The sequence below is a fragment of the Elgaria multicarinata genome, chromosome 10 (genome assembly GCF_023053635.1).
Source record: "Elgaria multicarinata webbii isolate HBS135686 ecotype San Diego chromosome 10, rElgMul1.1.pri, whole genome shotgun sequence".
Lineage (NCBI taxonomy): Eukaryota > Metazoa > Chordata > Lepidosauria > Squamata > Anguidae > Elgaria > Elgaria multicarinata.
Window position 1 is genome coordinate 33,118,967 of NC_086180.1, and position 23,082 is coordinate 33,142,048.

General features: G+C 40.5%; 1 protein-coding gene across 1 annotated transcript in view; it reads right to left on the reverse strand.

Annotated features, from left to right (window-relative positions):
* Window positions 1-23,082, reverse strand: part of LOC134405164 (bifunctional heparan sulfate N-deacetylase/N-sulfotransferase 4) — a 126,323-nt gene that overhangs the window by 54,044 nt on the left and 49,197 nt on the right. The window contains exons 3-5 of the mRNA XM_063136364.1: window positions 21,119-21,273; window positions 11,827-12,012; window positions 8,283-8,411 (exon numbers count right to left, since the gene is read on the reverse strand). Coding sequence (XP_062992434.1) covers window positions 8,283-8,411; window positions 11,827-12,012; window positions 21,119-21,273 — 470 coding nt within the window. The remainder of the gene's footprint in view (window positions 1-8,282; window positions 8,412-11,826; window positions 12,013-21,118; window positions 21,274-23,082) is intronic.

The following is a 23,082-nucleotide window of genomic DNA, read 5'->3' on the forward strand; positions in this document are numbered from 1 at the left end:
ATGAAAAGCCTTCCCCAAAGGAAGAGTATTTGGAAATATATGGAGCGAGAGTCACATGAATAGATTATCGACAGTGCGGTTTTGAATATTTTAACTAATATGGCCTTAGAATCCCAAATTTAGATGAAGAGGAGAAAAGGAGAGGGTACACAAGACTTGAAATTAGCCATGAATCACAGGCTTGCTGGCTACTAATATTTTTCAGGTTTAAAAATAATAATTTTATCAAGTGTTTCTAAAACTGAATGCAGTCACTTTGCTTTCTGGCAGTTATACGGCTTTACGATGCTGCCTCTGATTAATCTTCCTAGCTTATTAAGAAGCTAGCCTTGACGGGCTTAAAGGATGATTTCAGGACAAACAGTTCTCCTGCTCTTACTTGCAAAGGAGATAATATTTAGAGGTGTATTTATTAGCTTATTTCTCTGTTAAACATTTATGAGTCTGTTTTTTATAGTCTGTGGCGCGAGGGAGTAAAGGAGATGAACTGGAAAACAGATAGTGTGAGACCTTGTGGACATTGAACACATATGATATATAGCTCCATCTCAGAGGATGCTTTAAATATGCCAGAGCACTTCTCTAGTTGACTGCATGAAGAGTACCGGTCAAGGAGCATAGTGCAATTCTCCTCACTTTTCAACCTGATGTGGTGAAAAATTATAGAAAATTGTCCTTGTATAGTCTTGGTAAAACCATTAGTCTGTGATCCTGTGCCCAGTTGCCCATGGATAATTTCTATTAATGTCAGCTGTAGGTTTCTGCCCCCCATCTGTGATGTATGGCAGCTAGAATATTTGGGGTAAAAATCTTTGAAACTTTATAATTATATAGAAATAGACTTCTATATTCTTTTAAATGGATTTTTATCAAATGGCTTTGAATCTTACTTGGTTTTTTTTATTATTTGTTTAATTGCTGCCAAAATTACAACATTGGGTAGGAAGGAGCTTGTGGAGAAGAGGCCTGGCTGCACCTGTAGATCCTGAGGCTAAATTGAGGCTGTGTTGTTTGTTCTTTTCACTCATCTCTCAGGTAATAAAAGGCCAGTGCCTTGCCAGGGGCTGCTTGGAAGGAACTTGTGGGGAAGAGGACTAACTGCATCTATGGATCCTGAGGCTGAATTGAGACTGTGCTTGTTTTTCCTCCTTCCCCAACAGGTAATAAAAAGGTTAGGCTTGCCAGGGGCATGAGCTCTTGCCTTGTGGCTCCTAGCATATGTGGCTTGCAGCATGTGGTCTGTGGACCTGAGAGACATAGGAGCTGAAAGAGCAAAATACAGGTGATATACTCAACTCCTTAAGATGGATTAAAGGGGGGTCTATTTTGCGATGGAAAAATGAGCGGAAGGTGCGTGGGAGGTGGATGTCGTTGTCTATAGGACGTGGGCGGTAGCGAGTATGCGATAAAACACTTGTCTAATGATGCTCTTAGAAGGTATTACAGTAGACCATCCAGAATGTCACCAGAGCATCAATGACTGAGGCAAGATCCTCCCTCTCCAGATAGGGTTGCAGCTGGTATACCAAGGGCACATCTATAGGGTTTGCCCCAGGAGGGCACTTACCCTGACTTTTTTGGTAGCAGAGCCCATGGCGCCCCTTGACTGGTTGCCATGGGTGGCCCTGCGCCTCTGGAAAGTAAAAACAAAAAAGGGGGGCGGGAGAGGAGAGGAACTGGCCATTCCTCCCCCTTTTTATTATATGATCTATATCTGAGGAGCTCCATAGATTCAAATAAGAAAAATAAAAAGTAGGTGGGGGGAGGAATGGTTAGCCAGAGGGAGGGGAGATTGTTCGCCCAGTCCCTCTGCTCGTGTCCTCCTCTGGCTGCCTCGTTCCTTCCCCCCTTTTTTATTTTCCTTATTTGTATCTGCAGAGCTTTGCAGATATAGCTCATATAATAAAAAAAAGGGGGAGGAATGCCCCCAAAATTTGCTCTCGCCTTCCTTCCCATGCAGATGCCAGGAAGGAACGCAAGTGCGGGTGCGAGGCGCCTCACAGCAGAAAAGCGCTTCCATAAAGACGGGGGCCAGCCTGAGCTTGTAAAAAGTCTGCCTGGCCACCGCCACTGCCTGAGCTTCCCCAGTAGGTGCCGAATCCATGAGCAGATGAAAAATCTATACAATAATATGGAAGGCTTTAAAACCCATAGGATAATACACATATGCAGGGCATGACTGTCAGGAACTTGAAACAATATTGCTGCTTTTGCCTGTTATTATTATACAGTCATAGATGATGCATGTAAAACAGAAAAGCTTACCTGGTATATTAAAAAGTGGCGGTTACTTATTTAGGCCATGGCTAGACCAGGCGATATCCTGGTGATCGCCCCGGGATCATCCCTGTGTGTTCACATGACACACAAGGGATCCCTGGGGCAGGGAGGGATGATCCCTCCCTTTCCCCGGGATATTGCCCTACCCTTTTAGCCTGCTTTTTCTGCGGTCTTGGGATCATCCCGAGACCGCGGAATGTGTGGCCAGGCTTCGTGGGTTGTTCTGGCTCCTCGCAAGGAACTGTGAGGAGCCAGGAACCGGGCATGGGGCACGGAGCTCCTTGGAACTCTGTGCCCATTGGAGGGGAGGGCAAGGTTTTTTTAATATAACCCCCCCACTGTTGCATTCTAGTGCTCGTGCGCTCCTTTTCCTTAAAAACAAAAATTCAAAAATGGCGGCTGTGATGTTGCACACCGCGTGTAGATGAGGGTGACGATCTCACGATAATAAAGTCGCGAGATCGTCGCCCTCCAACCCCCTCATCAACCATGGCCTTAGTTTAATGTTTTTCTCACCATTATATCAAATAAGATTAATAAGATGCCAGTTCGGCATAACAAATTGCTCAACTTTTCCAAAGCCACTGTTGAAAAGTTCAATTTTGATTTGGCTAAAGGAAAAGATATAGCATTATTGGGTCAGATAAATGGTGCAGCCAGTTAACCACCTTAACAAGTGGTCATAGGCATGCTGTAAATTACCATCTGGTAAATGGTCATTTGTATTCGCCTTTTTAAAAGGCAAAACAGATGCAGGGCTAAATTGGCTTAAAAGGCAAAGGCCAGGGACAATAGTAAGGACAGACCTGGAAAAGTCAACACAATACAAAGTTTCTATTGGATAATGGAGAGGGAATTTGAAAGCAGTTGCGATTTTCACGTAGGCAGCATTTTTATTTACACTACATTTGGGAGATGTCATGCAGAGTTTAACTTGTTGTAATAGCTGTTTTGGAAGAATAGATAGTTCACTTGGTCTCTTTTTATATTTTGCACTGCTGATTCCTCAAAATTCTGTTAAGACACAACTATAAATCAAGGCATTACTTTGGGCTTTGAAAACCTATATTCTAAATCATCCAACCCAGTAATTTTCCAGTGCATGCTGGAGAGTGGATGTAAAAGGTATGCTTGTTCATTGAACAGAACCACAACTTTTAAAACTCCACTGGGTGCTGTCCCAGGCTCAGTCAATGTATTTGCCTAAAGATAATTGCCGAGTGACCTGTTGCATTTACTCGTGCTTTGCAAAGAAATCTATTGGATCAATAGTTTTGTAACTGCGGAACATGCTATCCTCCAGTGACAGATAATGGAATTTAGCCTTGACAGTGTCTTGGCATATATTGCTCTGGGGGTCTCCATTCATGCCAAGTGTAATTCAGTCAGTTAAATTATCTACATAAATGCTGTCCTTCAAGAATAATGTATATCACCATCCATGCAAGCAACTCTAGGTTTCCCTGGCTCTTAATATACTGTTCTTTATTGAATACATTTTGTATTGTTATTTCTCTCTATAACTATAGTATCATTCGATATATGTCTCAATAAAATGTCTACTATATGTTTATCATATTACTATCCCCCAAGCTGAATAACTTCTGGATTTCAAGTGGAAGGTATGTAGCATACACATCCCCCTTCTTTCTCTCTCTCTCTCTCTCTCTCTCTCTCTCTCTCTCTCTCTCTCTGTGTGTGTATGTGTGTGTAAATAAGCCAGCAACCAAATATTTGGCTATTTAGTTCTAATCAGTATTTGAAATTTAATCCCTTTGGTTTCTTTGTCTCTCTATCCCACTCAGCCAAAATTACTTTCTACTTCCCTCACAGAGTATGCACAGAGAGATAGGAAGATAGGTAATAATAACAGTATGTTGGTAGGGTGACCATACAGAAAGGAGGACAGGAATCCTGTATCTTTAACAGAAGTACAGAAAAGGGAATTTCAGCAGGTGTCATTTGTATGCATGCAGCACCTGGTGAAATTCCTCTTCAGCAGAACAGTTAAAGCTGCAGGAGCCCTGCTCTCTTTTGTGTCTGGTCAAGAGAGAACTGTGTCCTTTCTGGAGCAAGAAACCACAACAATGCATTTGTGAAAACAAAGCCCATGCATTTTCAGAAAGAGGCCAGATTACAGATTGAGAAAATTAAAAATGTAGGTTGCCACACATGATTATCAGCTCGGCTGTATAAAATGGCTTCAGCATAAGTAGTGATTTGCATCATTGCAGCTAAAGAGGGAGGTTTTCCAAGGCTGATATCCTCAGCAGATTTATTTGAAAGTGAACTCCACAGAGACCCATAACATTTACTTCCAATAATATATTTAGGACATTACAATGTGTAGATGGCAAATATTGCAACTGTAAAGTAAAATGCATAATGTGTAGACATTATGTGTAGACATTATATCACCAATATATCATTGGTGATATATAAACAGGGGCTGGACAATTATCTGTTTGGGATATTGTGGCTGCAGTATTCCTGGGCTGAGCAGGGGGTTAGACTAGTTCCATCCCAACTCTAACATTCTGATTTTATTACTCATGTGGAATATATAACATGCAAATTGTCTATGTGCATGCAGCTTGTACAAACATTTGAAAGAACCTGGGGAAGGGGCTTCTTGCTACAGTCTTGTTCTCCCATATGTATTCATTCCATGCACAATATTCTCATAAATAGGGCTACTGAGAATAACATAACAGCACCATAACAAACAAAACCCGATAAGATATCAGGAGCTAATCTCCCAGCTCTGGGGGCCTGTGCATCAAATAATTGCCAATATTGTAGAGGAGGCAAACACTTTTATCTAATATATGTTTTAGCAAACACATACACAGGCATGAAACCATTTTGTGGAATAACTTGCTGTTTCTTGTACAGGAGTTCTATTCTGTTACCTAACCTTGTGTATGCAACAGGTAATTCTAGTTGCAGCTCTTCCCATCCCACCCTCCAAATTCTGTAGACTGCTCTTCTTCGCATCATGGGGTTGAAATGTGCAGAATGTGTGGCCCTCCAGAAGTTGTTGGACTAAAACTCCCATTGGTCCTCGCCAGCATAGTCAATGGTGAGGGATGATGGGAGGTGCAGTCCAACTATATCTGGATGGCCACATATTCCCCACCCTTGCTTTGAAGGATGGCATCAAAAATGATGGTATGAAAGGTTACTTGTTAAAATGAGATTACTTATTTGGAAACATGTAAGAGCACAACAATGCTACACACAACAAATTGAAGAACAATCTGCTATGGAGATGGGCAAGAGATTATTTTGCAGGGAATGGCTGGAATGCATTACATAATCACGATATGGCATGGTAAGCACCATCCTGCAGGGCATGCTGTCAAGTAAGTCTACTCTGGAACAGTAGTTGCCAGAAGGTAAATCTCCAGATGTTTTGGAACTTCAACTCCCAGAATCCCCTGCCAGCATGGCCAATGCTTAGGATTGCTGGGAGACGGACATCCAAAACAATCTGGACGTCTCCCTTCTGCCTACTTCTGCTCTAGAAGTAAAAGAGTGAGTATTATTTTGCTTGACTTCCAATGAGGCTGCCCTTTTAGGATTCAACTAGAGTGCTGCTTCTCTTCCCCACTGTGAAAGTTTACTCAGGAAGAAGCACTGCAAGGCACAAGGGACAGTCTGAAAGTACATGACATACTGCTGAAGTTAAGGCAGTTTGGGACTGGTCATTCGGCCCTGAGCTCTTGAGAGGAAAAGCAAGGTTACAAGTGAAGAAAATAAGCTTGCTATTTAAGAATAAACTGAATTTTTTGTTTTGTTTTGTTTTTGCATGCTTAAAATGGTGCATCAATCAATGGCTTCAGTATGTTACTACATAAAATATGCGAAAACAATCTAGTTTCAGAGTTCAAAACTTCATAAATTTTAGCAAGCAGCAGTTCAGGGAACTCATAAGCAGCTTAAGCAGGAAGTAGAGGTACACGAGAAAGGATTAAAGTGAAGCGAAAGCATGGTCAAGGAAAGAACATTTTCTAATCATCGGGTAGAGACAGAGATAAGCAAGTTTGGAGACAGAAATATTTTCTAAATAATAAAAGCTCAGTTAAGAAAAGAGCAGTTCTTTTCACACTGAAAGTTAGGTTATAAGAATTCTTCAAGAAAAAATGTTCCATACATCTAAAACGACTCTAAATCTCTTTGAAGTCAAGACATACTTTACTCCTGAGATCCAGAAGCCATCATTTTAATACCTAGGTATCTAAAGCTAGACTCCATGACCCATATTTAGGAGTTGTTTTTTTAAAAAAAGGAACACTTGAAGGCCCATTCCCCCACCCCCCGGGAGCTAAATTGTTATCTATCCCACTGGTGTTTCCTGCACTTTAAAATAAAGTCACTGTATGCTGTTAGTCTGGACTTCTGGAAATTGGACCATTTTGTGGGACATATGACACAACTCTTAATTGCACAGAAAACAGCCCAGAAAGGAACAGAGCAGAAATAACAGATAAATACATACCCAGTGTTGTATTTATCTACCTAGGTATCTGTTTAGATGTGAAACGGTACATAAATGTTGTACTAAATAAATTAACAGGGTATGTGAGAAACAGTCAACACAAGAAGTTAAAAGAGGCAGAGTCTAGAAAAATATTCATCAAAGGCTCAGATTATTCATGGCCTTTAAATCTGTAATGATTAAATAACACAAATAAGTAGGGGCAACTCTGTTGGACGATACAGGCTTTGAATTAGTGGGTCATTTAATGTAGCCATTATAAGCTTTAATGTGCCACAAACATTTTGGTAGCAAACCAAAACTCTTTTTTTTGTATGACATTAGGTTATAACTGGGCTGCGATGGATGGAATCTTGATAATTCAAAAATATGTGTCACATGGATGGAAAAGTGAAATAGGGACTGAATAATAATAATAATAATAATAATAATAATAATAATTTATTACATTTATATACCGGCCCACAGCCGAAGCTCTCTGGGCGGTTTACATAATAGCAGACTTCAACATATTCTATTTATTTTTTTGTTTTGCTTTGTTATCCACAATATATGAATGCCTGGATATATTTTCTATTATATGGGCTGCTAGGTTAGGAATCTTTTGGACAGATTCCACAGCAGCCTTGCAGTTCCTAATAGTTTTTCCACTAGGGTTGAATTCCACCAATGCAGAATTCTACGTATTTGGTCCATATTTCATTTAGGATGAAAGTCTGGACGTTTCCTGAAGAATAGAAGAAACTCACACTCAAATTAAGAGTTTCTAAGAGCTATTTGATTAGCAATAACAGAACTAGGCATACTATCATTGGAAATGGAGAGAAAATTCTACAAAACAATTTGCAGTAATGGTTTTCTGCTGTGTTAATGGGAGGAATAGAAAGAAATAAATACATTCAGAAGTATATTCCAATATGAAATATTTGTGGTGTAGCATAAAGGTTAAGATTATATTGCAGCATGAAATATTTGCGGTGCAGCATAGAGGCTGAGAGATTGAGCTACAAATTAGGAAATGCCTGGTTTGAATGGTTTGCCATGAACTCACAAGAAGGTCTTGAGCAAGGCACCCTCCCCCTTCCCCCACCAGCCTGTATGTGCAATATGAGGATATTAATGCTGAGCATCTTAAGGATGGTTGTAGGAAACACAACAAAATATTGCCAGTAAAATATTTTGATTTCCTGTGCAATATAAATACATCATCATTGTTACATACTAAGATATGCCCAGTGTTCCAGGCCATATCTCCCCCCCTCTAAAAAAAGATATAGCTCCCCATTTACCAGTTATAAAAGGAAACATTGGCTAACATACGGAGATTATTCTGAATGCAGCTGTTCCTTACAATATAATTAATATTAATCTCAGTTCAAACCTATTTTTATCTATGCTTTGGCTAGGAATAAAAAGAAAATGCTGCTCGCCACCCTCCCCACTCCTTATTTTACCCTCACATCGTATTTTACTAGCATTGTAAAACAGCCAAAGTACATACGGGATTAAGAAGGATGGTAAGAAACAGTTCTCCTCCTTGGATGCTTTTGTCTAATTCTTGAGGCCCTCCAGGATATTCTTTGTAAAATATTGTATGGGTGAAAAGTCCACATGTCTGTCGAGGGAGTACCTGGGAAAGACAAAATAAAGATCTATAGGGGTGTGTGTGTGTGTGTGTGTGTGTGTGTGTGTGTATAGTTCCTTCGGTTCAGGATCCCCTGACAGCTGAAACTGAGATGTTTTTAGTCACTGATTTCTTTTTTTGCCACAAGGAACAGCCAGATCCAGGTGAGTGAGGGACTTTCAATAGCACGAGATACTAATTGTATAATCAGCACCCCCAAATTAAGCTTCTATCAGGCCAGGACTGAATATGCCCTGATATTCCAGCCCAAAACTCTTTTAAGACTAGTAAGCATTGTCTGACATTATATCAATGATCCTTGCTTAAAATATGAATGCTTTAAGATGCAGCTCTTAGGAATACAGTGTTTATTTGATGCATCACTTAGATTAATCAGTTAAAAACGTTTTGGTTCACTAAAAAGGTGCAACAGGTTAATCAGGTACCATGTTGCTATTTTTAAAAATGAGAATTGTTTTTCATATAACTATTTATGTGAAGTGCAGAGGGCATGTCTCACACAGGAAGGAATTCCTCTTTTAAGGTGATGCCTGCTGCATCACATACATACATCACTGTAAATAAAGAATCTCTGTTAATAGCATAAGTATATAAGAAGAACCTGCTGGATCAGACCAATGGTCCATTTACTCCAATATCTATTACGCACAGTGGCTAGCTTATTGGAAGCTCACAAGCAAGGATCGTAAAGGAACAGCCCACTCCATTTGTTGACCCCATACAGCTGCTATGCAGTGGCATACTGTCTCTGATCGTAGGGGTTGCACTTCCTCTGAAAGATCAGGTTTGTAATTTGGGGGGATACTCTTAGATCCATCTCTGTTGCTGGAGGCCCAAGTGGCCGTAGCAGCTTAGAGTGTCTTTTACCAACATCACATGGTTCACCAGGCACAGCCTCTGCTGGACAGGGATAGCTTGGTATAGGAATTAGTAACCTCAAGTCTGGATTACTGCAAAACGCTCTATGTGGGGCTGCCCTTAAAGCAGCTCCGGAAACTGGAGCTAGTGCAGAATGCTGCAGCTCGGCTGTTGTCTGGAACTGCCCCTTTACAGCAAGTAACTCCTTTGCTGAGGGAACTGCACTGGCTGTCTACTTGTTTAAGGTTTAAGGCTCTTGTACTAGCATACAAAGCTCTAAACAACTTGGGACCAGTCTACTTGAGAGACTGCCTTCTCCCCTATTAACCTGTGTAGTCACTGAGGTCATCTGAGGGCCTGCTCCTGGTGGTTCCACGTAGACCTATGGTCCAATTGGAGTCCACCAGGAGAACAACCTTCAGCGTGGTGGCCCCCTTCCCACAGAATTCCCTGCTACTGGAGGTCAGAAAGGCGCCAACTTTGTATTACTTCCAGTGCCTCCTGAAAATATTGTTTCAGAAAGTCTTCCCTTAATGACCAGCCGTGGTTTTATTTGCACTTTTGTTTCTTTTAAAATGTATTTCATGTGTTCTGTTTTTATTTTCTTATTCTATTTGTTCACCACTCTGAAATTCTTGAATGGGGAGCATTAAGTAAATAAATAAATTTAGCTATCATGGAGGATAAGGCTATGGATGGCTATTAATCCTGATGGCTAAATGCTAACTCCAGTATGAGAGGCAGCATACCTATGTACAGCAGTTGCTGGAGAACATGGATGAGAGCATGCTGTTGCTTGTGGGTTTCCCAGGGACAGCTGATTGGCCACTGTTTGAACAGAATACTGGACTAGATGGACCCTTGGTCTCATCCAGCATGGCTTGTATTACATTCTTATATTGCCAGGACCAGTTCCACATTTGGCGGGTGGGGAAGAGGCACGGGCGAGATGGTACATTCTACTCATAGGGAGAGTGCCAAGCTAGTGGTATGCTACTCACTGTCACTGTTCACATACTCCTGGAGTGAGCAAACAGCAATACCGGTGAGGGGTAGCCACAGGACCAGGAGGTTCCAGAGGTTGAGAGCGGACCTCCTGTCAGAGTATAGGCCTTAGCAGGGGCCCAACAACATGTACCTCTGATGCCAGCCCTGCATCCCCCTTTCATATTACGTAAGCTAGCGTTCACCACCACCTATTGTGGCAGCAGCCCCATATTGATGAAACAACACCATACAGGTGCTGTTTTCCCTGAATCCGCCATACTCTGGTATCTTGTTATATTAGGGACGCCACAAAATGGATTAGCATCTGATCAAGTGGCTGTTTTCATTTTTAACTTCAAAGAATAAATGTAGGTGGGGTTTTTAAAAATGAAAAATAAGATCATAATTTCAATGATTTCTTTTTCTTTTACTTCTGTCACCAACTACAAGTAATGTAAATGTGAGTGGCTATTCATGTGAAGACTCTTCACATCTGCAGAAAGGCTTGATATAATCATTTTCATTCAAAAATTTCATTCATCAGAAAAGTTCTAGGAAGCATTCGTGTCAGTCTTTGTGCCCCCAACCTTCTCCAATTCATAAATCAATAAGGGACTCAAGATATTTCTCATCTTAAAATCTTTGATGGGCAGATGTCATAAAACCTACCCTTAACTATCTTGAACCAACTTTTCTATTGATACAGTACTGATGGCCTCTAGTAAATTTTTCTGATTCCCATCTGCCTAAAATTTCCTTGACATTTCCTTTGGAGATAATGTTCATCTGTGCCTTTTGCTCCAATCTGTTCCCTCTCGCTGCTTTGGTAGTTACAGCTGCCAACTAGCCAGAACTTTTTATATCACTGATGGGCCAAGTTAATCCTACATAGAGATGACCTTGGACCAACAGCTTTGACCTCCTGCCATGACATTCAGTGGAAAATATAAACAGCTGTGCTCTCTTTGTATTGGCTGGGAAGAACTCCACTTCTTCTGCTATGGTGACTGCAGCTTTTTCCATGCCATAGCATAGTGGCACGGGAAATATGCAAGCCCATCTGAGTTCATTGAGAACATGGATAAAGCATGTTGTAGTCCTTTACAGAGGTACAGAATTGCTGCAGAATTGCCGTGTCTCCAAGTCATAATTACACTTATTGTCTGAATGCTCACTTTCTGTATAAAACATGCACCAACTATGCAAAAGGAGTCAATAATTTTGCCCATGAAGTCAGACATCTGTAAAGCCTTTCTTTCAAACTAACGGAAAATGTTTGCATCTATTATTTAAACAATCTTGCCAGTTGGATATCCTCTTCAACTGCCCACCCCACCCCAGCTTCCAATAAATACATGCATGGAAGCTAGACCTCCAACTGTGATAGCTGATTGTGACTGAATGTGCAGTTCAAGCCTGGCACAGTTTCTTAAAATTTCTCTGTCACTTATGGTTTTTAAAGACCATTTCTAGCACTCCAAGCAATGTGAGAAATAACATTGTTTTAGCCATTTTTGCAGAGATACGATTATGAAGTAATGGAAATGCAATGTACCATGATGCCATTGTGGATGAAGCCCCGTCTGTACCGTGCAGGTTTCAGATGAGGGTACTCTTCAGTGCTGGTGACTTTAATACCCCAGACTTTCTTCCAGGCTTCATAAAGCTGAATGTGAACAGGGTAGACGCCGGAATGGTGAGGGGCCACTGCATAGCCCAAGTCAATTGGAATACCATGTTCCTGGGGTAAAAACCAAAGAAGACAACATTATATTACAATGTGTAGGAGAATGACTTATAAATCATCAAGTTTAGAAGGAGCAATTCTTTGGAACTGTGACCTATGGTCAATAATGTGTGGCGGTGGGCGCAATCCCTCTTTCAAACTACCTTCAACTTGTTGACTATGAAGCTGTTACTAGCCTTATTTATTTTTGTCTTTCAGCTTCTCTCAAGGCATTTGGGGAAGATGCATATGGGTAGTGAAATGTCCTGCATTGAAATGGGAGTTCTATAGCAGCAGGAGGAAGCACAAGTTTAAGTGTCATCCATGCCCTCCAGTTCTGTCCTATGGACTTTGTCCCAAGCCCCTCCAGACATGAAGTAATATAGAATGCCAAAGGCAATTGATTCTCCTAAGTTTCTTTCAATATCAATCTCTAATTCTGCCAGTACATTTTTACTACATTTTGTCTGCCTTCCATGAGTTTTGCGAACTCCAGAAAGTACTGGAAATGTCAAAATATTTACCTCTTTAGTTCTATATTTCCAAGGGACTAGATGGTATTTTGCAAAGTGTAACAAAATTGATGCACAAATAAAGATTGCACACATATAAAGAAGTACTGCAAGCTACTGCAGGGAAAACTTTGGAAAACACATGGCTGCTATTACGTACATGAAAATTATGTAAGCCATAGAGCCTATTCTAGCTTCTTTTTCCTTTGCTGTAGAAAGCAGCATTCAATTAAGTAATCACCAACCAACTTTTCCTTGGGTTTTTGTTCTGAATAACTAAGCCTGGGGAAGAATTATGTGTAATGTAAAGACTGCTCCCCTTCTCCTTTAAAGACTGACACAGGAGAACCATTCTTGTTCTGTGTCCTATACAATTGACTCTTTCACCTTTACTGGACTCCCACTCTGAGCTCACAATTTCACTGCTGAGAGCTGACTCACTTCTACCAGTTAAAATTAAAATTTAATATTCTAGGCTTTGGAAGTGTAAAGGGCCTAGCTCCTAGGCAAAACCTTGGCCAATGGCTCATTAGAACATAAGCAGAGCCATGCCTATGGGAAGCCCAAAAGTAGGACATGGGCAATGTAGTGAGAGGCATTCTGTCTCTCATACTTGAGGGAATGGCTTGTAACTCCATCAGTACCTACCAGGTGCTTGATAATAATTGAGTCTTGTTTTGGGGGCTGCCTGGAGCTGCAAAATTGGCAAGTCTAATCTAAGGCAAGCCAGTTTACCTCAGGCTTGCAGGCAGTGGCTGGATCCATCTTGTACGTGTTTATTAACTGTACTTGGGTGGGACTTGTGGGATAACCCCCCTTGCCCCATTAAGTACCTGAAATGTTGATTGGCTTTAGCATTCAAGAAGCTCTGTTCTGCGCCTAAGGAAAAACCATAGGACTATATCCCGTTTACCCCGTTGGTTGACACTACAGGCAGAATTACTGACTAGAATGTTCCTTCTCTATTTGAAATGCCAGTACAAATGCACATGATGAAAGTACGAAGAAAGATGTCAAGCAGCAAAGCTATCAATTATAAGAATTCTGGGGAATGGCAATTAAATAGTTGTTGGGTTCCTTCAGTTTTAAGATATACTAGGAAAATTCACCAGAGTATGCATCAAGGTTTTGTAGGAAAAGATTGTCAGGAACTGACTAAACAACAAAACAGTTCCATTTCTTTATTGGATTGATAAGTCAGCAGGATAAAATCAGAGAAGGTGGTTAGAAGGTAACATATTATTGAAAGGGAATTTAATATCCTTCTCTTTATAGTTGCTGGAGATGACATTCAATATGTAATAAATTGATGGACATTTTTTTAAAGAAGCAAGTCTTTATATTCCATATTGGAAATGTAAAACAAACAAAATATGTTTGATACTTGATCCCCCCACAAACAATACCAGAGTTTCTACAGTAGGCAATGAAGCATGATACATTGCTCTGCTTCCGTTATAAACAATAAACACAGTCACCTCCTGTTTCCACAAGTGCTAAAAGTGCAATAGTCCTTGCAGAAGTGAACAGTTCATTCTTTACACTTCTGCATTTAAGTTCGTAACTGAAGAAAGGGATTCCCTCTTACGCGTGAATCTTCTTGCTAGAAATGAAATGTTGCAGGTTTGTTCAGCTAGCCACTTCGATAGAAATGCTCATTGCACGTCAGTACTTTAGACTGAATGCTTAAATGAACACCTTCAAACTTGCATTTCTGCTAGACGCATTCCTTGCATTAAGGTTTTTACAAATGTGTGGCATGTTTTAAAGCCAGGCTCATGGAACAGGTCCATAGCCAGGATTTTGGAGGGAGGGATGAGGGGCGAGGAATCATTTCAGAACAACCCGAACAATGATGGGCACTTACATATCATTGAAAAATTAGTCAAAATATTAGTCAAAATTTGCATAGACTTTGGATATGCTTAATTATATTTGTAGAGATGCAGATTAAAACAAAATCTACTATCATTTTAATAGAAATACAAGACAACTCACCATACTGGGTGTAATGTCACTTGGGCGTGGACAATACGGGCTTGAGCTTACCTGCTCAACTTGCAGTTCACCCTAGGACTTGCTTGCCAAGTAATGGCTCTGAAGCTGCCACAACAGTATCCTTTATTGTTAAACATTTGGGAGAAGACTAACTCCTGAGGAACCACACACCATACTGCCTGGCTCCAAAGCCCATGCAAAAGGAGAACAAATAGATGCCCAGGCCTCCAGAAAGGGAAGGAAAACTAACAGCTACAGGCCTCTTAAAGATATATACACATACACACAATCACAGTTGGGAAAACTAACCTCCACAGTCAGTCTGCTGTCCAGGTGTGAACTGTTGAAGGAAATCCTCAAGGGCCTGTTGATCTTTCTTGGTTCTTTCTTTCTAAACTGGACTTGGCCTGGACACCAGTTGAAATTGAAAAGCTGTAGGCATCTCTGGAAGGTCCGGGGTGGGGGATGTTTGCTCTCTTGGAACGCTTCCCATGGGTAGGGTGACCATATGAGAAGGAGGACAGGACTCCTGTATCTTTAACAGTTGTATTGAAAAGGGGATTTCAGCAGGTGTCATTTGTACATATGGAGAACTTGGTGAAATTTCCTCTTCAGCACAACAGTTAAAGCTGCAGGTGCCCTGCCCTCTTTTAAATCTGGTCACTCTAATGTAGCTCCTGCACTTTAACTGTTGTGATGAAGAGGGAATTTCACCAGGTTCTCCATATATACAAATGACACCTGCTGAAATTCCCTTTTCTATGCAACTGTTAAAGATACAGGAGCCCTGTCCTCCTTTTCATATGGTCACCCTAGCTTATGTTGACCCCTTGGGCACTTCATAACAGCTCTGGATGCCATTTTTAAAATAATATTACATTTTGGGGTGGTGCCCTTGAATTTTGGGGGCTGCACTGGGCGGCTGCATGCATCCCACCCCTTAAAATAGAGGACAGATTGGCTAGAAGGTGGGTATACGTTCACTTCTGGGTAGAATACTGTCAGCATATTTTCTTTATGTTTCCACAAGTAAAAAGTCTGGATACTTACTTTTTAAAACAACCCCCACCCCTAGAAATTCAGGGAGGGCCCCGGATTGACATATTACGAAGGGTGGAGGGTGGGCTGGTCCAGAAGGCCCTGCTCCCTATGTGGCTACAGCCCTGAAGTGGAATAACTGTCTATTTTAGCACCACAAATCCTGTTTCCAACAGTTTGAGAGATATAAAATAGTGTTGTCCTCTGTTGGCATAACAAGGCTATATGAAAAAGCAATCCCTGCTGAATTGCTTTCAGTCTTGTCAAAAGGAGAGAGGTGATATGTTGGCTCTCAGCACTTTCTGAGTTGCTGAATTAAAAGATTTACATAAGCTCTTATCTACTTTTAGTGCTAGGACATTTCTTTCTGGTATTATTGTTCAGGCAGGCTGAGCCCTTCCCATAGGAGATTTTTTTTTTACTATGTCAGCTTAATGCATTATTTTATTTTAGTAAAGTTTCTTTTCCTTTTCCTTTCTTGGGAGGGGGGGGGATGAATTACTTGCTTTAGTGAATGTACCAACAACTCTTCCAGTTATCAATTTTCAATATTTTAAAGTATCACATTTTTTTTTTATCCTGCTGTTTGCAATTGAAGACTACAGCTTTTCTATGTAATAGTTAATTACCATGAGAGGTTTTGGCTTGTGAAAATTCTGGGCACAATCTACTTTCAAATGAAATAAAAAACAAAAAAAACCCTTAAGTTTATTTTCAGTGAGTCAAAGTGCATTATGCAAGGCTAGAAAAAAGAAATTATGGTGCTAGGGGCCCAAGAACCATGAGAGGGAAATCAGATCGTGTGTGGTGATGCTCTGTTAATCTATTTCTATGGTTTCTAGATGAGGTTTCTAGTGAAGCAGAAGGCAAAATGGCTTCAGTAGGAGAGGGAGGCAGGATTAAAGGCAAGGCTCAAAAGGCAACTCTTAGATATATAGTCAGGTTGAAATTTCAAAAAAATGCTGTGCATTTTGAGAACATTTGTGGTTGCTACCATTTTATATCTCAACGTATCTAGGAACATATGTGTCCTTAAAAGCCCAGGAGAGGGAGGGGGCATTGTGAAGAGTACTCAGCCTGCAGTGTGGCAAGCTTAGCATTTGGAAAAAAATAAAAGCAAAACTCTAGTTGCCCATGTTTAATTTTCCTTATATATGTGAAGATCCGACACATTCATTTTAGGCCCATAGCGTTTTGTGCCTGGCACAATATAGCTTCCTGTGATACTAAAAGATTGGAATATGAAGTAATGAGTACAGTAAACTCCCTGATATCCAACATTCTAGATTTCCAGATAACTGGCTAGGCATGCACATGTTCTGCTTATACATGAATACCATGACCTACACTTACTCAAAAAAACATACCAATGGATACAGGTGAGTAGGATTTTGGAGTAACTTGATGTTTTGTGAACCGCCCAGAGAGCTCCGGCTATTGGGCGGTATAGAAATGTAATAAATAAATTCAGTGAAAGAGAGCTTAATGTCTCTGTGTGTTCATGTATGACACACAAAGGCACTAATTCCCAGTATTGGTTGAATGGAGTGACTTGTCTTAAGAGTGCAATCTTATGTGTGTCCAATCAGAAGTAAGCCCCATTGCGTTCAATGAGACTTACTCCCAGGTACATGTGTAGAGGATCACAGCTTAATGGCATATTTATCTGAATTGTTCCTCTTGCTGCCTCCTCCTTCCTCACCCCACTCATTAGATCAATCCTAGTTGTTGGGCATATTTTCACAATCAAACAGCCCAGTGTGGCTTAAACTGTGACACTGGCAGGCAGCAGTTTGAATATTCAAGCCACTACTGCAGCTTATTGTGTTGTACAAACTGGGCAGGAGGGGCCTTCTTTAGAGTTATGTGAGGGTTGTTTAACCATTGCATAACTCACCCCCAGTGGATTCAGGTAACACGACAAGCTGTGGTTACAACTTGAATTTTCAGAATGGTGCTTGCAGGTGCCATGGCTTGTTGTGGCTTAAATATGTGAACCTGGTCAGAGCCTTCCTCTTTTGTTAAGTTGCCTACTGGATCTCTAAATTCAATCAAAATAGAAGGGCAATAAAGTCTAATGATTTAGTTATCCACTGAGCAAGCTGAGTCCTAGGCTAGAACATGGCTGTAGGCCTCAGTCTCTGTCACTACCAGGCTGTGGAGCTGCTGCTGGATGAACACTGTCATATGAAGGTAGAAGAAGGTTGCTGTTATCTCCACTTTAATGTTTCTGGACCTGAAAACAGACTAGGGGAATAGCTTATAATATAACCATTCTTAGAAGACTCTTAGTGTGTGAGTGTAATTTGGTTAGAGCAGCAGTTCTCAACCTGTGGGTCGGGACTCCTTTGGGGGTCGAACGACCCTTTCACAGGGGTCGCCTAAGACCATCGGAAAACACATATTTCCGATGGTCTTAGGAAACTGTATTGACTGAACTATGTCATGTATCATCTTTTGTATTATTAAAGCTATTGTTATGTATTATTTTCATTAGCAAACCATCCCATGACAATGGATCGTGTAGAGAAGAACGAAAATAATTTTATGGTTGGGGGTCACCACAACATGAGGAACTGTATTAAAGGGTCGCGGCATTAGGTAGGTTGAGAACCACTGGGTTAGAGAGAGTCTTGGGGCAATTTAAAAATTTACCCCAATCTGTTTTCAAGTTAAGTATCAATATATAAGCAGAGGCCTAATCTACACCAAGCAGGATATTGCACTATGAAAGTCGTATATAAAAGGCAGGAGCCACACGAAGCAGGATATAGCGGTATGAAAGCAGTATATTATTATTATTATTATTATTTATTTATATAGCACCATCGATGTACATGGTGCTGCACAGACCACACAGTAAATAGCAAGACCCTGCCACGTATGTGTCAATGGACCCCAACAGTTGTCAGTGCTATAAATATGCTATAAAGCAGTAGTGTGGTTCCTGCTTTTATATACTGCATTCATAGTGCAATATCCTGCTTGGTGTGGATCTGGCCACAGTGTTTTTTTGTTTTTTACATTCAGTGATCAATTTCTAACACACCATTTAGTTTAGCAACACTTGTATAAGAAATCTAGGATTGCAGTTGCCTTGAAGAGTAAGTTGGAAGATCAGAGGACTATGCCTCGACTCCTTCGGGAATGAAATTCATGGGTTCAGAGCCAAGATGGGCAAGAAGTTCAGTGCAATGGATTGATTGGGAATGCAGCCAAAGGCTCTTCAATTCAATTCAGTTCAATTTATTTGCTTTGGCCACTGGCCATAATAAAAAGATATGAACAACACTCAATAGAAACACTCAATAGGAAAAACTAGTCAATCAATAAACATATACCACATGACCTATCAATATATACAATAAGGAGTTTGGGTAGTTTTCCAGATTCATTGAGATTCTAAAATAATGCATATACCTAACACTTTCAGATGTAGGCTTTTTTTTAAAAAAAAAGTTGCTAAGCCTCTTTGATTTTTCTGCTTAAAAAAAAAGAAAAGAAAAGCCTTTAGCCAAAAAGGCTCCCAAGGCGGATTACAAAGATCTATAGTAAGGCATTGCATCAAGTAGCTGGAATGAAGTGCTGATGTGAAAAATACTATTAAAGTTGTCTCTGTGTTTGTGCGTGCACAGTATCTGTATTCTGCCTCAAACATGTGTCTCCAAATCCAGGTAGAATTGCATTAATACATTTTGATTAATAGAGACAGTTCCTTCCTTCCATTATTGCATCCCAACACTCAGTTCTCTCCTGGTTTTGGAGGTACATTCCTTAGGGACTGCAGTTATTGAGTAGACAAGCACTTGACAGAAAAGAGAGGCTACAGCCGAGACCAGAAAGAGAGAGAAAGAGAGAGAGAGACTGACTGACTGACAGTGATGTAAATATAAATATTACTTTGCTTCTTTGCTGAATTTTATCACCCTCCCCATCAACAAGCCGGGTGCTTACAAATACACTGTATATGTGTCAGAAACATCTGCCCTTCATCCTGCATGGATAGTAGTTTGGGTATAAATAGCACCATCGCATCTTGACAACTTTTCTCAGAAATAGTACCTTTATAGAAGACTTTTAGAGGCATGCCATTCAACTTTCGGGGGGCAACAATTTGAAGTCCATTTCAATATGAGCTGAGCAAGAACTGTTATCATCATGTACTGTGGTCTTACTGATGGGCCTAATAATTACATAATGATTTGGGAAGGAAAGGAAAGAAAAAAGCTACACCCTGAAAGTCACAGATGCAATTTTAGATTCTGCTCCTGGATGAACATTAGCAATGCAATCCTCGGAAGTAAGTCTGAGCAAGTAAACTCTGAGCTAATAGCAGTTGCAGGTATGAGAGAGAGCAAGAGAGTGCATAGGAACAATATGCTACACCAGTTATTTACTGTAGCTCCTTAAGTACAATGGTGATCTTGGAAGTTGATTTACAGCCGAAAATACTATTTGGGAAACAGAGTTTTTGTTCATGATAAACAGGCAGGCAGTAGGAAGTAAAGCAAGGCAAATGAATTGAAAAGCAGGAGAGGGTTTAAGATGACTCTGAGTTCATGGACACCAGCTCCATGTTAGACATCAGGGAGGCTGTTTTGTCAGGAAGATAAATTTCTTACAAGGCAGCTTTTTTTTTTAAAGTGCTCATAAGGAAATGGTACAGCTATAGAATTCAATGTTAAAAGACAGAAGCAACCTCTGTACGACCATTATCAAAACATAAAGTCATGGCTTGTATCCTCATTTAATATAAGTTTTTTATTCAGAGATATTCTTTGGAGTCTGGACTACCCTACTAAAAGTGACTGTGTATAGATTATCCTAATACATAAATGTATAAATGAACCAAGGATTCATTATATATCATTTTTTTAAAAAAGCATATAACATTTGCTGTCAAAGTTGATCCATAACGATAGGAACAAACAGTGCTCATATGCCCTACTTTACAGAGGTAAAGTCCTCTGTTTGAAGATATTCTCTCTTTGAAAGGCTGAACAAAGCAACTCCAGTTATTACAGGTCTTTATCATTAAAGGGGGGGGGGTCAGAGGGCTTGGAAGTTGCCTATCTACATTTTAGCATCTGGATGGGAGACTTACCAGGCACACATACAGTATATACATATCAGCTGGTCACAGTCTTCCCCACTAGGGCGAGATGCATTGTATTTGTTTAAATTATTGTTTCTAAACGTGCATCACTAGATATAAATTAGCACATGCACATCTTATCCAAATCTTTTGTTATCTTTTTTGGTGATGCATTTCCTCTTTTTTGGTGAGGCATAAGTGGCCACCCTATAGGAACAACTATTATTAATAGGAACTGGCTTTGGCAGATCGCTCAAACCCTCTGTCATGAGAGCCTCTGGAGTCATCACTACAACTTGAAATTCCCAGAATGACTAGGGATACTTTCTACAATTCACCTGATTGGAAGATTTCTTGAGTTTTATGCTGAGTTAAGACCTACTAAACATTAATCCTATTACTACTTCAAGAATAATTACTATAACATGCTCAATGTGGATCTGCTCTTCGAGATGTTTTGGAGCCTGAAGGTACTCACTAGTGCAAATTCCTTGTTGAGAATCATCTGTTCCACTAGGGATGACTCATTATGGAAGAGATGAGGTTGCATATGGCTCCACATATGAGGAAACCACCAGAATTCATCCACAGAACTCAGCAATAGATCATCACCTTCATCCTCCTCAATGGTTCCTGCAAAATGAAGGAAGGATATTGTATATTGTAATAGGTGTGGACACTACCAGTTAATTTTTTTCAGAGGCATTCTGCCTCTGAACTAGGGCTGTTGCAAGAATTAAAATAGGAGCAGTATGGATTATGGGTTTTTGAGGGCTCTTCTGCAAGACACTTTCCCTCAGTGAATCTACCTTCTCACTGTCATTGTCATCAGCTGCTATTACTCCTCATCCTCTTTCTCAACATTGCTACGACTTGCTTGCTTGACAGGCAAAGAGCCAGTGAACAAGTAGGAAGTAGCATCTATTGCTCCTTCTTCTCCCCACCATCTTTGTCTTGGCCATTCCAAGAAACAGGTGAACAGGCAGATTGTAATGATGGAGAGGAGGAGCAAGTACAGGGGTTCTCTTGGTGTGAGCCCTTGGGAGGTATTTGACCATGCCTACCCTTGACATCAGCCTTGCTCAGAAGCAGGATCGATGTTAGCAAGACCCTTACCCATTCAGCTGGCATCAATCCTGTGACCACCACTTCCATCTTCCCCAAAGGCTAAGTAATTTACTTAAGGTCAAGGGAAGGATGTGGATGGCAGGAATTTACCAGGCCTTAGCAGAGCATCTTTTCATGCTGGGGGATACAACTGAGGGCTCATCTACACCAAGCAGATATAGCACTATGAAAGTGGTATGGAAGCAGTATATAAAAGCAGGAGCCACACTACTGCTTTATAGTAGTAGTGAAGTGCACCAACAGCCGTTGGGGTCCATGACACATACCATATACTGCTTTCATAACACTTTCATAGTGTTATATCCTGCTTGGTGTAGATGTGTCAACAGGCCCCAACAGTTGTCAGTGCACTTCACTACCACTATAAAGCAGTAGTGTGGCTCCTGCCTTTTATATACCGCTTTCATTCATAGTGCAATATCCTGCTTGGTGTAGATGAGCCCTGAAACTGAATGCTCATGCATCCCTATTCTGAACATAGAGTTTCCATATCCTAATGGCAGGATATTGAAGTAAAGCACAATAGTTATTGGAAGCTCTTACAGCCTGTAGTCTGAATTCAAATGAATTAAAAGCCTTCTGATAGATTCACACTCCTATATTTCCTTTCTGGAATCGAAAAATCAACTTGAGTTTAGGGACAAAGAAGAGAATTGTGTATTAAGGAATGTGCCGATAAAACTTGTTCAGCATCTTACTATAAAAGCCTCTTTGGGTAAACAAGCCACATTTACGGTAATTAAAGGATACCTCTCCATGTTTTATTTATAATGAGTCAATAAAGTCTATGTTTGCATGGAGAATACTTTGACATGCTATCTCTAAGCTGAAGTGACAAAACAGCAATACTGTTTTTTAAAGCAGAGCTCTCTTTGGATCTAGGATGCCTGACAGAGTACACACTACAGCAGGTCCCTTAATGGAAGGGACCGACATGCCTTAACTCATTAAGTAGTTTTGTGCTATTTTAGTGAGCCTTATAAGTCACTGGGGAATACACAATCATAGGCACATGCACACCATTTCAATCTTGGCACCGTCACAAATTCAATATTGGTAATGCTGAAGTCAACTGGGAAATAGAAAATTTGAGCAGTTGCTATGTGATATAAATTTTATCAGTGAATTCCCAGAGGACATGGGGACACACAGGAGAACAAAAATACAACCGAACTGGCAAGTCCGAATTCAGTGCCTGTATAGGCACTATCCTTCTCGTTAGGAAATTTAAAAGCATTTTTAAAACACAGCATCTCCCATAATTTGTATGGACATACCATTTTTCTCATGTGGATGGATTTGGAGGGGGTGGTA